The sequence below is a fragment of the Rutidosis leptorrhynchoides genome, chromosome 11 (genome assembly GCF_046630445.1).
Source record: "Rutidosis leptorrhynchoides isolate AG116_Rl617_1_P2 chromosome 11, CSIRO_AGI_Rlap_v1, whole genome shotgun sequence".
Classification (NCBI taxonomy): Eukaryota; Viridiplantae; Streptophyta; class Magnoliopsida; order Asterales; family Asteraceae; genus Rutidosis; species Rutidosis leptorrhynchoides.
This window is the reverse complement of record NC_092343.1, coordinates 387,891,727-387,905,664: the sequence shown is the minus strand read 5'-3', so window position 1 is coordinate 387,905,664 and position 13,938 is coordinate 387,891,727. Positions and strand designations below refer to the sequence as shown.

The 13,938-nt window shown below is 32.1% G+C and overlaps 2 protein-coding genes across 2 annotated transcripts; one reads left to right on the top strand and one right to left on the bottom strand.

Annotated features, from left to right (window-relative positions):
- Positions 1-658: 658 nt before the first annotated feature.
- LOC139876029 (uncharacterized) lies at positions 659-1,636 on the bottom strand. The gene has a single exon (XM_071863327.1). The coding sequence runs from the start codon at positions 1,634-1,636 to the stop codon at positions 659-661; it is 978 nt and encodes a 325-aa protein (XP_071719428.1).
- A 1,956-nt stretch (positions 1,637-3,592) lies between these two features.
- LOC139876028 (uncharacterized) lies at positions 3,593-13,679 on the top strand. Its single transcript, XM_071863326.1, has 4 exons — positions 3,593-3,655; positions 10,681-11,682; positions 12,588-13,490; positions 13,569-13,679. The coding sequence occupies exons 1-4, from the start codon at positions 3,593-3,595 to the stop codon at positions 13,677-13,679; spliced, it is 2,079 nt and encodes a 692-aa protein (XP_071719427.1).
- The last annotated feature ends 259 nt before the right edge of the window (positions 13,680-13,938 follow it).

Here is a 13,938-nt window from a genome sequence, read left to right as displayed (position 1 = left end):
AGAATTTACACAATTACACAATGGCAATTTCTAGAGTGACACTAAAAATGTGCTGCTATTAAGTGTTTATTATCTAACAAGTGTTAGGTCCGATGCGCTTTGCTGCGTCACTTTCGTAGTTGTCAAGCTGTGTTTGGAAGTATATACATGGTAGAAAAGCTAATTAAATGGTCTAATGAGATGTACAGCTACATACATACATACATAGTAGTTACAAAAGCTACATACATACATAGTAGTTACATGTCTACTTTTGTACATCTTACAAATCTAATTACATGTCTAGTGAGATGTACAACAACCAAAACCAAAGGGTAGTCACATATACACATTTACAAAAGCATTTAACAACACATACTAATCTAAATACAGGAAGTGGACTAATTCTGGGTTTATAAGATATGCTAATATGTTTTTTTTTTTTTTTTTTTTTTTTTTTTTTTTTTTTTTAAATTAAGAAATATGATATCTGAACTTCCAATAAGACATTATTTAAGCATCTCTTGATTAAGTCCTTGTTTTTTATTTTTTTGAAAAGCAAGCGAAATTTTATAGAATAATAAGATAGTACAATGTTCGGATGAATATCATCCATAAGCACACGAAGATGATTACACACTACAAAGGTTTGCAAAGATAGCAAACCCGAAACAAAGAATTAAATTGTAAGATACACACTCGGGTTGTTTAACCAATCGAACCAATCTAGTTTCTTTCCTTTCAGTCTATGCGATATCCATTCGAAGGATTTGGATTGTATTTCATTTAGAGCAATCGGAGTATTCCACATTTTACCGCGGAAAACCCTAGTATTACGATTTTTCCAAACGAAATAAACACAAACCCATTCGACGGCTTGCCAAATTAGCCTTCCGAGGTTTGACATTTGGGATGGAGCAATACCACGTAGAATTTCGTTAGTACTAAGGTTTGAGAAATTGCCCAAACCCCACCACTTAAAAATACAGTTCCACACGTCCAAGGAGTGTTTGCAAAAGATTAATGCGTGATCAATGGTCTCTAAGTCGTCATCACAAAGAGGGCATCTAACGCTATGAAGGTCAATGCCCCGTTTTTCGAGCTCGAGTTTGACGGGAATGCGTTTTTTGATAACTCTCCATGTGAAAATTTCCAATTTTTTTGGTACCAAGTTGTTTCGGATTGTTTCATAATTATTGGTTCCAATTGCTAGAAGGGACTCGTCTATGATGCTTGATAATATTTTCACAGTAAATCGCTCGTTTCCAGACATGTTCCACAACCATTTATCTTTGGTTTCGCTACTCAGACTTGTACCTGACAACAACTCAGTTAATGAATCAAGTTCACCCATGGTTCTGCCGCAAGGAGTTCTTATCCAGTTCCAGTTGTACGTCATAGTTGAGTTGCAAATCTGAAGTCGATCGCTAACCATAGCATTCTGCTCACATTCCAGCCTATATAGTCTTGGGTACTTGTCGCAAAGTTTGCTGCTTCCAATCCACACTTCTTTCCAAAAAGCTGTTGAAGATCCATCGCCCAGTGTTTTCACGAAAGAATTGCTAAAGGGAATATTCATCTCATCAATTGCCTTTCCTGCCAAAATAATGTTAGTCCAAGTGCCAAGAGATGAGGAGTGAGTTGAGTCACTTCTCATCAACAAGCCACCACACGAGCCATGAATACTACGGATGATTTTGACCCAAAGTGAGTTGGTTTCAGTTTTGAACCTCCACCACCACTTTCCAAGTAACACAAGATTTTTACTTTTAAGAGAACCAATATTTAACCCCACGTTCCCATAAGCCCCAAAAAAAGGAACGTCCTACACTCTCAAGGTTTTTTAGCACGCTAGGCGGGGCACGAAAGAGAGAGAAGTAATACAATGGAAGACTAGTAAGAACCGATTTAATAAGAACCACCCGTCCACCAAATGAATCTATTTTTAAACTTTTCTATCACCGGAGTCCAATCTTTTGACCGTTTCATTTTACATCCAATAGGCAACCCAAGGTATGTGAATGGTAGTTGCCCCACTTGACATCCCAAATAACTTGCAACGGTGTTAGCCTCATCACTATTGACCCCAATTCCGTACAAACAACTCTACTATCGAGGGTTTGATTAATCGGGTTAGCTTGTGTTTAACTTTATAGGCGCTCGATCGTCACTGTTTTCCTATCTTTCCCGGCTTGAATTTTTTCAAGTTCTTATTCCCTCCTTAGTGTTAATGGTCTTCGTCGGCTACTCTTGTTTACTATAAAATCCTACAAGTTTTGTTTCTCCATTTCATAATTGTATAGATATGTATAGGGCCTTGTACTTTAATATTCCGTTAATAATAATTTGCTTGCTTTTCAAAAAAAAAAAAAAAAAAAAAAACAAACAACTCTTTTGGAAATTCACTTTCAAACCGGATGCTAACTCGAAACATTTAAGGAGGTTTTGGAGGTTAGAAGCATTCGATCGAGACCATTCGCTAAAGAAGATGGTGTCATCCGCATATTGAAGATGGGATAGCAGGACTTTGTCATTTCCTATTTCAATCCCTTTGAAAAGTCCTCTTTCAATCGCCACTTTGGTTAGAATATTCAAGCCTTCCGTCGCAAGAATAAATAAAAAAGGTGATAAAGGATCACCTTGGCGAATACCTCTTTTTATTGAAAATTACCTTTCTTGCCCTCAATGCTTTTTCTAAATGTCTTATCTTGGTTGCCTCTTAATGATAAATCATCAAAATTACTGACAAAACACATGAATCATTTCATGACGGAGAGATTGTTCCGTTAACATATCAACCAATAATGCATAATACAACTACATTTTAACATATAAACAGAAAATTAGGCATTGATGATTAATATAAATGAATAAAGTAAGCAGGAAATCAAATTGTGTAAACACGAAAATATCTATAAGACATCTAAAACAGCCTTAATATCGTATCCATGAATCGAAGTTAATAACTTTATGTTAAATTATTATGTAAACAAATTACAACTCTTAATAATTACTAAGAAAATATTAACATTAACACTCGATAGTAAAACGACTAATAATAATCTAAGTTCAAGAGAGTTACATCTCCTAATAAAACAACTCCTAATAATAATTGAAGTTCAAGAGAATTATTAAATACTCCAATCAATTAACCTGTAAAAGTTTATAAAATGTGTTGATCATAGGGTATTACACAAACCAAGAGGTAGACACTTCTTAAACACATGTTTAAGAAGTGCATATCAGGTATCATCACTATATCACTATACTAATTAAAAAGTTATGTACATACGAATAACTGGTGTAAAAATAATACTCAAGTGATTGAACACATTCTCATTCAAAAAACATTAGCATGGCTAAAAATTGTAAATGGGTCAAAAACTCCCATTTACTATACATTAGCACTTATAACCCAAACTGGTCAAAAAGTCTCTTTCTTAACCAAAATAATAAACACTCATTTAAAAACACCAAATGTTGAAAACTTACATAAGCAGATAGAATGAACATGTTTACGGTAGCAATGATGAAAAGGATCTGATAACCCTAACTTTTTTGTCAACGCTACACAAATCAGATAAAGATCTGATAACCCTAATTGCGAACGTAAATGAAAAAGGAAAGCATACTTTTACCTGTTAGTTCGACGACGACGATTGTTGCGACGGAGATGGTAACATGCGCAGAACATGTAGCTATGTAGTTGTGAAACTGGAAATTGAATACACGACGGCAGATACGATGATGGTAGTTGCGACGACGGTGAGGACAATGGTGACGATGACAGAGATGGAAATAGTGATGGCGATGGAGTCGCTAACAATCGCCAGACAACCATCGCCAGAAGCTTCTGGGAACTGTGGGAGCACGGAGTAAATACAGTAAAATAGGTGGGAGTAAAATTACGAAAATACCCTTTTGTAATTTAAAAATGGTGTGAATAGTATAAGCTAAGTGCTTAAATGATATATAATTAATAATAATAATAATGTTATATTTCAGTAGGCTTATAACTACCTTTAGTGGCCTGGTTCAATATATTCAAATTGAAAGAACCAATAAAAGAGAGATGTGTTGTAGAAGATATAGGAGAGAAAGAGGTTGAAGAGAGGTGTGATGTATTTAATGTATATGTGTGTTTTTGTAACTTACATTATGCACATATATATAGTACAAATTTTACTATCCATATTTGACTAATTACCATCCATATTTGACTACTAAATTTACAACACTCCCCCTTGGATGGAAATTTTTTTAAAGAGCAATTAATACTGCCTCGTTAAAAACCTTGCTAAAGAAAACCCAGTGGGATAAAACTTTAGCTGAGGGAAAAAGAGTGCAGCATAGAGTTGACTCCCCCTCAAGTAGACAACGCTGAGTCGTCACATCTTTTGAACTTGCCTCATGCCAATATTGTGAACGTATGTTTTGAAAACAACGATTGACAGTGCTTTGGTATAAAGATCAGCAGAGTTGTTGATTGAACGTATCTCATTTTAATCTGGTTGTCTTTTACGAGATCTTGAGTATATGAGAAGAATCTGAGGTTTTCATCTGAAACTGTATCATCTAAATCTTTTATGTACAAGTTTGACCCTTGTGATTTGTCTACAGTCTCCTTCATGGTTTGCTCAAACTGTTGTTTCAATTCCTATTCCCTTTCAGTCTTTTTCTGAGCCTTACCAATATACCATTCTTTTCCATCAAACTTATGACCGTTAAGACCGTTTATAGCTTTAGCGCCTCGTCAGCATTTATGTTTTGTTCTGTCATTTTTGATACTCTTCTTTCATTTGTACTATGTAAGCTGTATTATCTTCATAGATAGTTGTTGGGCTTTTATAGCGTTCTAGTCCACAAGAATCAATAATGATTTGTATCATTGATCTTAACTAAAATCATTCCCGAGTAGCTTCATGTAATGCAATCACTTCGGCATGATTTGATGATGTTGCAACAAGTGTTTGTTTTGAGAACGTCATGATATTGCGGTGCCTCCATTTAGGAATACATATCCAGTTTGAGATTTAGCTTTATGTAGATCAGATAAATAATCTGCATCTGTATAACCAAACAAATCTTGTTTCGAGTTGTTAGAATAAAATAATTATAAATCAGTAGTTCCCCGAAGGTATCAAACTATTTGTTTAATCCCATTCCAATGTCTTTTGGTAGGGGCTGAGCTGAACCTTGTCAACAAATTAACTGCAAAAGAAATGTCAGATCTTGTATAATTTGTAAGATACATAAGAGCCCCAATTGCACTAAAATATGGAACTTCTGAACCAAGAAGATCTTCATGATCTTTTAGATGATGAAATGGATTAGTATCAATATTAAGATCTAACAACCATATGAGTACTTAATGGTTTTTGTCTTGTCCATATTAAAATATTTTAAAATATTTTCGGTATAAGTTGTTTGATGTATAAGTAAGTCATTAGTTATATGCTCAATATGTAAATCAACGTAATACTTGATTTTTTTTATTTTAAAATCTTTCTTTAGAAGTTGAATGGCTTCATAGATTTCTTTATTTAAGATAATTGATATAAACAGCTATGATCACATATCCGAACATTGTTTTTATAAAACACACGTGCAAATAAGTTTATATGTATACCCTTTTCTTATCAAGTAGTAATTTAATCGATTATACCACATACGTCCCGATTGTATAAACCCATTTAGAAATCTTTGTGATTTAATGGAATATATTCCCTTGGGTTTTGCATTAGATGCTTATGATACCTTAACCCTTCAGGTATATTCATATATATATATATCACTATTAAGTGATCCATACAGATAAGTAGTAATAACATCCATGAGATGCATTTAAATAACTACCAGGTTGATTAAGTATCTAATAAGTAATTATATTCATTATAGGAGGATACGTTTTTCTCCTAATTCATTTCTGGTCTTTGTGGGAAATCTTGAGTTACAAGTCTAGTTTTGCCTTGTAACTTCATTTGCACATTTCTTTTCGGATAAAAATTCATTTGTATCCCATTATTTCACATCTTTAAAAGTGATAACGATTGATCCAAAAACTTTTCTTTTATTGAGCGATTCTAATTCAGCTCGTATTGCTCCTTTCCGTTGAGTTCAATCACGTCTATTTTGATATTCAATGACAGATTTTGGTTCCAGATCATTATCTTTATTCATGATGTCATTGTAACATTATATGAAAATATCTCATCAAGATTTTTCATTTCATTTCAGTTTCATAATATTGCATAATTTATTGCAATTTATGTATTTACATTTATCAATATCCTCTGCAGAAGGAGTATTGATTTGTGGTTCTTGTTGAACACTTTCTTTTACCTCATTATCAGCTGATTTTCTTTTTCGAGGATTTTTATCTTTGGAACCAATTGGTCTCCCACGTTTCTGCCGTAGCAAAGACTCATGAGTGGCATTATTGCCAGCTTTTGTAATTTCAATTCTAGCTGAAGCATTTACTGCTGGTATATATGATTTAGTCACTTATTTTTTGTATCTTTAAATGAATAAAGTAATTAATTTGCAAGTTCTTGCATATGCATTATATTTGAACTTTCTTTTCGCATTCTTTTGTGCGATGATCAATATTCCTTAATTGATGTTCACACCATGAAACATCATTTTATTTATAATTCATCTCCGCCTAATATAGGGAACAATGTTTCATTAAAGTGACAATCGACAAAACTTGCTGTAAAAACATCACCCGTCATGGGTTCAATATATCTTATAATTGAAGATGTTTCATATCTAACATATATTTCAATCCTTCTTTGAGGAACCATTTGTTGTGGTTGTTCAATTAAAAATACACTGCACAACCAAATGTTCTAAGATGGAAAATATTTGGTCTCCACCAAAATTAAGTTGGTAATGGAGAATATTTATAACTTGCACTTGATTTAATGCGAATTAATGTCACATCATGTAAATTTACATGTCCCCATATAAATATTGAGAGTTTTGTACTCATTTCTAATTGTCTAGTTATTAGCTGTAAGCGTTTATCTATTGATTCAGCTAAACCAATTTTGTGTATGCACATGAGCAACTGGATGTTCAACAACAATCCTTGTAGACATATAATAATCATTAAAAGCTTGAGATGTTAACTCACCAGCATTATCAAGTCTCATCCTTTTAATGGTGTAATCAGAATAATGTGTTCTTAATTTAATAATTTGTGCAAGAAACTTTGCAAATGCCATATTATGGCTTGATAACATACAAACATGAGACCATGCGTTAGATGCGTCTATTAGAAAAATGGTCCACATGATGGATGAATTGGTCCATATATATACCCTTGAATTCTTTCAAGAAACATTGGTGATTATTTCTCAATGTGCTTTTCATTAATCGCCATATGTGATTTTCATTAATCACCATATGTGTTTTTCGTTAATCACTATATGTGCTTTTCATTAATCACTATATGTGCTTTTCATTAATCACCATATGTGATTTTCATTAATCACCATATGTGCTTTTCATCATATATCATTTTCACCATATGCGCTTTTAATCATATGTGCTGCGCTTTTCGTCATATGCACTTTTCATTATATGCGCTTTTAATTATATGCGATGCACTTTTCATCATATGCGCTTTTTATCATATGCGCTTTTAATCCTATGCGCTTTTCGGTGCTACATAGATATTTCTCATTTTCGATTATCAATGACTGATAATCATATCCATTATGATATATATCAGAGAAACTTAACAAATTTCTCTTTGATTTGGGAGAAAATAAGACATTGTTTACCAAAAAATTCGTACCATTTGGTAATATGAAATTTTGCCTTTTTCGTTTCTTATATCAAGTTTGCAAGAGCTTATATAGTATTTATAATTCCTTCATTTGATTTAAATCAATGAAATATTTCTTAGATTTGATCATAGTGTGTATGTTACTACTATCTGCAATACATAGGTCTTTACCATTTAATTGATGTTGTATTTCTGCAGGATTCATACTAAAACTTCAAATAAGATAAGCAAATAATGAGTTATATTTCAGCAAGATAATCAAATTATATTACCTGCAAACAAGTTATAATCTGAAGTACATAAAAGATAACACTTAATAAAACATATGCGTTATGGTCTAAAACCATTTATTTATGAGTGATACATAAAAAAACTAGGCATCTTAGAAAATTCAAACCATTCAAGTCTCAAGGTAGCTCAGGGTTAATTTAATCAAGATTTGTCAACAGATTCACTCTCATTTTCTTTTCTTTTGGGACTTATTTGTAGAGCTAAACAAGATATTCATGTATTCAAGAAATACTAGACTGATGATCCACGTTACCAGATCATTAATAAGAATCTCCGAAATTCTTATAAGAGCGTCTACTAATATCTTTAATTTTATTCTTTCATGGATCACCGTTATTATTATTATTATTTTTTTTTTTGATAATTAATATCGTATCTATCTTTGAGTATTTTTCATAATACACTTGGATTTTCGATCATATAATATGTAGATTCTAAGGACTCGTCAATATGTTTGCTAAGAAAAATACTTACTATTGCTTTCTCTTGTTCGGAATAATTGTTATTTTCATTCAGGGTTTCTAAAATACCGTTTGATTCGAGATGTTTTTCTACATTCATAACCCGTGTTAAGTAGTTGTTCCCACTTGTTCTAAATGAGCAAATTTAAGCCTTTTCAAATTCGACATTTTCTATTATCAAAAAGATGAATAACATAAATCATAATCATAATCAACTTCTATTCATAGACAAATAATAAAATGAAATTAGAATCATTTTAAATTCATAAGTAGCAAACAACAGAATAATGGTATGATTACAAATAATAAAACCACAAGGGCAGGATAGAATATAGGTTCACCCGGTTGTATATTAGCAACAATGATGATAGTTAATATGACCAATACAATAGGAAAAATCATCCTTGTGTGAATCATTTTTACAAAAACTTTTTGAGAGTAGTAATCTGAAAAATGAAGATTGATTTGTGAAAATGTGAAAACGGAGATGTTTATTTTATATTTGAAAAATATAGTTGTTGTAACGTCGTCAGTTGACGTTAACAACCGTTATGTATATATGACCGTTGTAACGTCGTTAGTTGACGTTAACGAATAAAGTCACTATATCAAAACGCGTATGACTAATATAAAGGACAAGATTTTTTTTTTCTTATTTTAACTTTTAAGATTTACTTTTAATAAAAATACAAACTACTTTTTCTTATTTTAACTTTTAAGATTTACTTTTAATAAAAATACAAACTGCTTTTTCTTATTTTAACTTTTAAGATTTACTTTTAATAAAAATACAAACTACTTTTCTTATTTTAACTTTTAAAATTTACTTTTAATAAAAATACAAACTACTTTTCTTATTTTAACTTTTAAGATTTACTTTTAATAAAAATACAAACTACTTTTTCTTATTTTAACTTTTAAGATTTACTTTTAATAAAAATACAAACTACTTTTTCTTATTTTAACTTTTAAGATTTACTTTTAATAAAAAATACAAACTATTTTTTCTTATTTTAACTTTTAAGATTTACTTTTAATAAAAATACAAACTATTTTTTCTTATTTTAACTTTTAAGATTTACTTTTAAGAATAAACATTAGTATGCATGAAATAAATAATGATTAATTGCATAAGTAATCATAAATGTTAGATAACATATAAAGACCCCATCGTATTCGTATTGATCGGAATTAATCTCGACCCATGGTACCGTGTTGTCAAATGACGTGTTGCGTACATAAAGTACCGTGTTGTCAAATGACGTGTTGCGTACAATCATGAGGTCTTATTAACATAAATATAAATGTTAGTGAAGTTAATAAGGGTTAGATTACAGAAAATATAATTCAGGCGGTATAACCGACCATATATAACTTAAATAACATAAATATAAATGTTAGTGAAGTTAATGAAAGTTAGATTACAGAAATATAATTCAGGCGGTATAACCGACCATATATAACTTAAATAACATAAATATAAATGTTAGTGAAGTTAATAAAAGTTAGATTACAGAAATATAATTCAGGCGGTATAACCGACCATATATAACTTAAATAACATAAATATAAATGTTAGTGAAGTTAATAAAAGTTAGATAATTTCTTACCTTGATTAGTGAATTGTGCTTGCTTAGATAAACCTTGATTATACGGAGCACTTCGTGCTGATAACGTGTTATATTTCAGTAGGCTTATAACTACCTTTAGTGGCCTGGTTCAATATATTCAAATTGAAAGAACCAATAAAAGAGAGATGTGTTGTAGAAGATATAGGAGAGAAAGAGGTTGAAGAGAGGTGTGATGTATTTAATGTATATGTGTGTTTTTGTAACTTACATTATGCACATATATATAGTACAAATTTTACTATCCATATTTGATTAATTACCATCCATATTTAACTACTAAATTTACAACAAATAAATATTAATTAATATTAATGTGTAATGGTATTTTCTTAATAAACAAATTGTAACATAGGCCTATTTTTATGGTTCGTAATGATTTTTATTGATGTCAAAAACACACGCAAATCGATAAATAAATTAATGACCCATAAATGATTTACTATACTTTTAAGTTGTTGTCAATCATTTTTTATCATCTATTTTTTATTTTGAGTTTCCCTAATTATCACAATGTTATTTTTAGGTAAAGAAATTAGAACACCTCAGGATTGGACTTGAAGATATAAAGTTGGCCACCTCCGATTATTACGAGGGCAGTTTATATTGTGAAGCTCCTATGACATTCACGGGAAAACTTGAATGTATTGATAGAGAATACCTTTTTGGTTTAAACACGGAAATTAATGATCATTTACCTAAGAGAATCTACACCGTGGAAATAGAATACTACACAAAGGATGAAGGATATATGTTTGATACAGTTTTTGAAATTCTCGCTACTTGTAAGCATCGAAACATACAATCTTTTCTTGGATTTTGTGACGAAGGACTTGGTATGATACTTGTATTCGAGTGTATGTCTCTTGACAAATACAATTCGAGTTACTACTTGGAAAAGGCTGAATTTACATGGGAAAATCGTTTGAAAGTCTGCCTTGATATTGCTCATGGATTATATTACCTTCAGAGTGGGATTAAGGACCAAAAGATGATGGTAATACACCGTAATTTAATAATTGAAAACATTAGAATTGTGGACAACGGTATGGACATGTGGGAGGCGTATATTACTGATTTTCGAGACGCTGTATTACAACCTCGGAATCAACATGACGAAGATCTCCAAGTTGATAATAATCGTGAAATGACATTTTACATGGATCCAGAATATGCTAAGAGTGGTTGCGTAAAAGCAGAATCAGATGTGTTTAGTTTCGGAGTAATTATGTTTGAAATCCTTTGTGGGATGACTGCCGATGACATACTGTCAAAGGAGTCCCGTCAAGATACGCGGTTGAAGCATGTGGTAGGGCGATGGTTAGAAAAGGGAATAATAAAGAATAAGGTGGCTAGTTCCTTGAGGCACGAAAATAGTGAAAATGCATATTTTTTGTATAATGGACTTAACAAAGACTCGCTGGACACATTTATAGCAATCGCGTATCGGTGCTTGGCTGAATTGCAAAATCAACGTCCGACGGTTGAAGTTATTATCGAAGAACTTGAGAAATCGTTATCGTTTCAAGTAAGTCGATAAATGAGTATATTACTCCGTAATTTATTCAATTTTAGTACATTATTCAATTAATTAGTTGTGATAAAAAAAATGTTTTTCAAAAGAAAAAATATATTCTACCCATATGTTAAAAGAAGTTTTTATACTTAAGCACCAATTTTAAGGACACCTTATGGAGGCCAAGTTCAATCCCCTATTAGCTGATGCATTGTCTTTTAAATAAAATTAAAATTAAGAACACCTTATTATCGTGTGATGTGATATTCTTTCTGTAGTTTTCCACGATGGTTAATATTATGTGAAAGGATTTAAAGAGACTAGTTTTTGAGAGAACTGAAAGAACTCGTTTTTTACTTGTGTGACTATGTAGTGCGTGAGTATGAATTTAAGTGATGTGAATCTCTACTATTTCTTTCAATTCTTTCTCAAGATTAATATTCGTACGTGTCGATGCCATAGTTGCCGCATTTTAAATTTTAAAACTTATCGACTATCGTCCACCATACTCACAACATCACAGTTTTATAAGTAAATGAATATATGAACATTAATATATGAATATGAATATGAATATGAATAAACATTGAGTTGTAGCTCAGCTGGTAGTGGGCTGTCTCTCTTAGCGAGATGTCAGGAGTTCGACTCCGCTGGGGTACAACATTGCACTCAATGTTATCCATTGACCTGAAGTAACCCAGCGGGGAGGGGGGGTTTTACCGGCCATGCCCTCAGATAGGTCCGGGTTATGCAACTACGAGAGATGAACGCGGGGGTGGTTAAGTCCCCTGAGTGATCCCAAAATGATGTCCAAAAAAATATATGAATATGAATGAATATATATTATATATTAACTATAATAAATATAATAATAATAATTTAGTACAAACTTTTTACTTGTCTCTTTAAATTAACAGAAAAATTATAAGGTCGGCGCCTTTAGAATGTCATTTGAAGACATTAAAATGGCAACAAATAATTTCAGTCATGCTATTGGCGAAGGAGGCTTTGGTAGTGTATACATAGGAGAAGTTGCACAAAAACATAGTTATGGACATCACACCATTGTTGCCAAGAAGTTAGATACAAGTCATGGTCAAGGGCTTCCACAATATTACAATGAGCTTCAAATTTTTTACAAGTATAACCATGAGAATGTCATAGGTCTCGTAGGGTACAGCGACGAGACAGATGAAAAACTCATTGTTTATGAGCGTGCACCGAAAGGCAGTCTCGATAGGTATCTGAAAGATGTTGAACTTACATGGAGGAAGCGGCTTATGATATGTATTGATATTGCCTCCGGCCTAGATTTCCTTCATGGGGGTATTGAAGGACAAGAGGTGGTGATACATAGGGACATCAAAACTCCAAACATTCTATTGTTCGGCGATTGGAAGGCAAAACTCGGTGATTTTGGACTTTCCTTGATTAGTAGTATAGATAAAGATACAGAGTATACTATTGATCGTGCTTGTGGCACACCGGGTTACGTAGACCCCCTGTACTTGAAAACGGGCTTCTTAACCACGGAATCCGATATCTATTCATTTGGTGTGGTTTTATTCGAGATACTTTGTGGGAAAGCAACTTATAAAATACCTAACCTTGAGGGTCGATCTCTACTTGGTTTCATTCGACAAAATTTTGAAGCAGGACAACAAGAGGAGATTGTGTTTAGAGCTATAAAGGAAGAAATTGTTCCAAAATCATTGACTACATTTATAGACATAGTCTACAAGTGCTTAGATGATGATAGAGGAAAAATACCAACATCAAAAGAAGTTTTGGCACAACTTAAGAAGGCATTGCAATTTCAAGTAAGTTATCATGCCCTTATGTACTAAAGCAAGCTTCCTCAAAAATTTATATATAATAATTTTACTTATTAAAAACAGGATGAAGAAGACCCTATTAAAACCCAAACTGCCCGAAGACTACAAGAAAATGCTCGAGATGTCAAAAACTACCTCAGTCTAATGACTCAAATAAGAGAGGCTGAATTCTGAATGGAACATTAAAATGGTGTTTTTTACACGTGTCTTATCTCTTTCCTAATAATCACTGAACATCAACATTTCTGTATTTGAATTATCATGGTAGTTATAATATGTATAATGTATAATGTATAATGTATAATGTATTATTGACAGTACTTGTGTTTCGACATAGGTGTTGTTAACCTATTAAGAAACAAATGTTTGTTACACCAGTTTGAAACAATTTGATTGCCTACTTCAACAACATACACTATGATCTTGCAATCAT

What these genes read in the sequence shown, in the direction of transcription:
- LOC139876028 (XM_071863326.1), top strand. Translation starts at nt 3,593, where the DNA reads ATGAAAAAGGAAAGCATACTTTTACCTGTTAGTTCGACGACGACGATT. An exon ending in AGAAATCGTTATCGTTTCAA is followed by an intron (nt 11,683 to 12,587) that starts GTAAGTCGATAA and finishes TTAAATTAACAG; the next exon opens with AAAAATTATAAGGTCGGCGC. An exon ending in AGAAGGCATTGCAATTTCAA is followed by an intron (nt 13,491 to 13,568) that starts GTAAGTTATCAT and finishes TATTAAAAACAG; the next exon opens with GATGAAGAAGACCCTATTAA.
- LOC139876029 (XM_071863327.1), bottom strand. Translation starts at nt 1,636, where the DNA reads ATGAGAAGTGACTCAACTCACTCCTCATCTCTTGGCACTTGGACTAAC.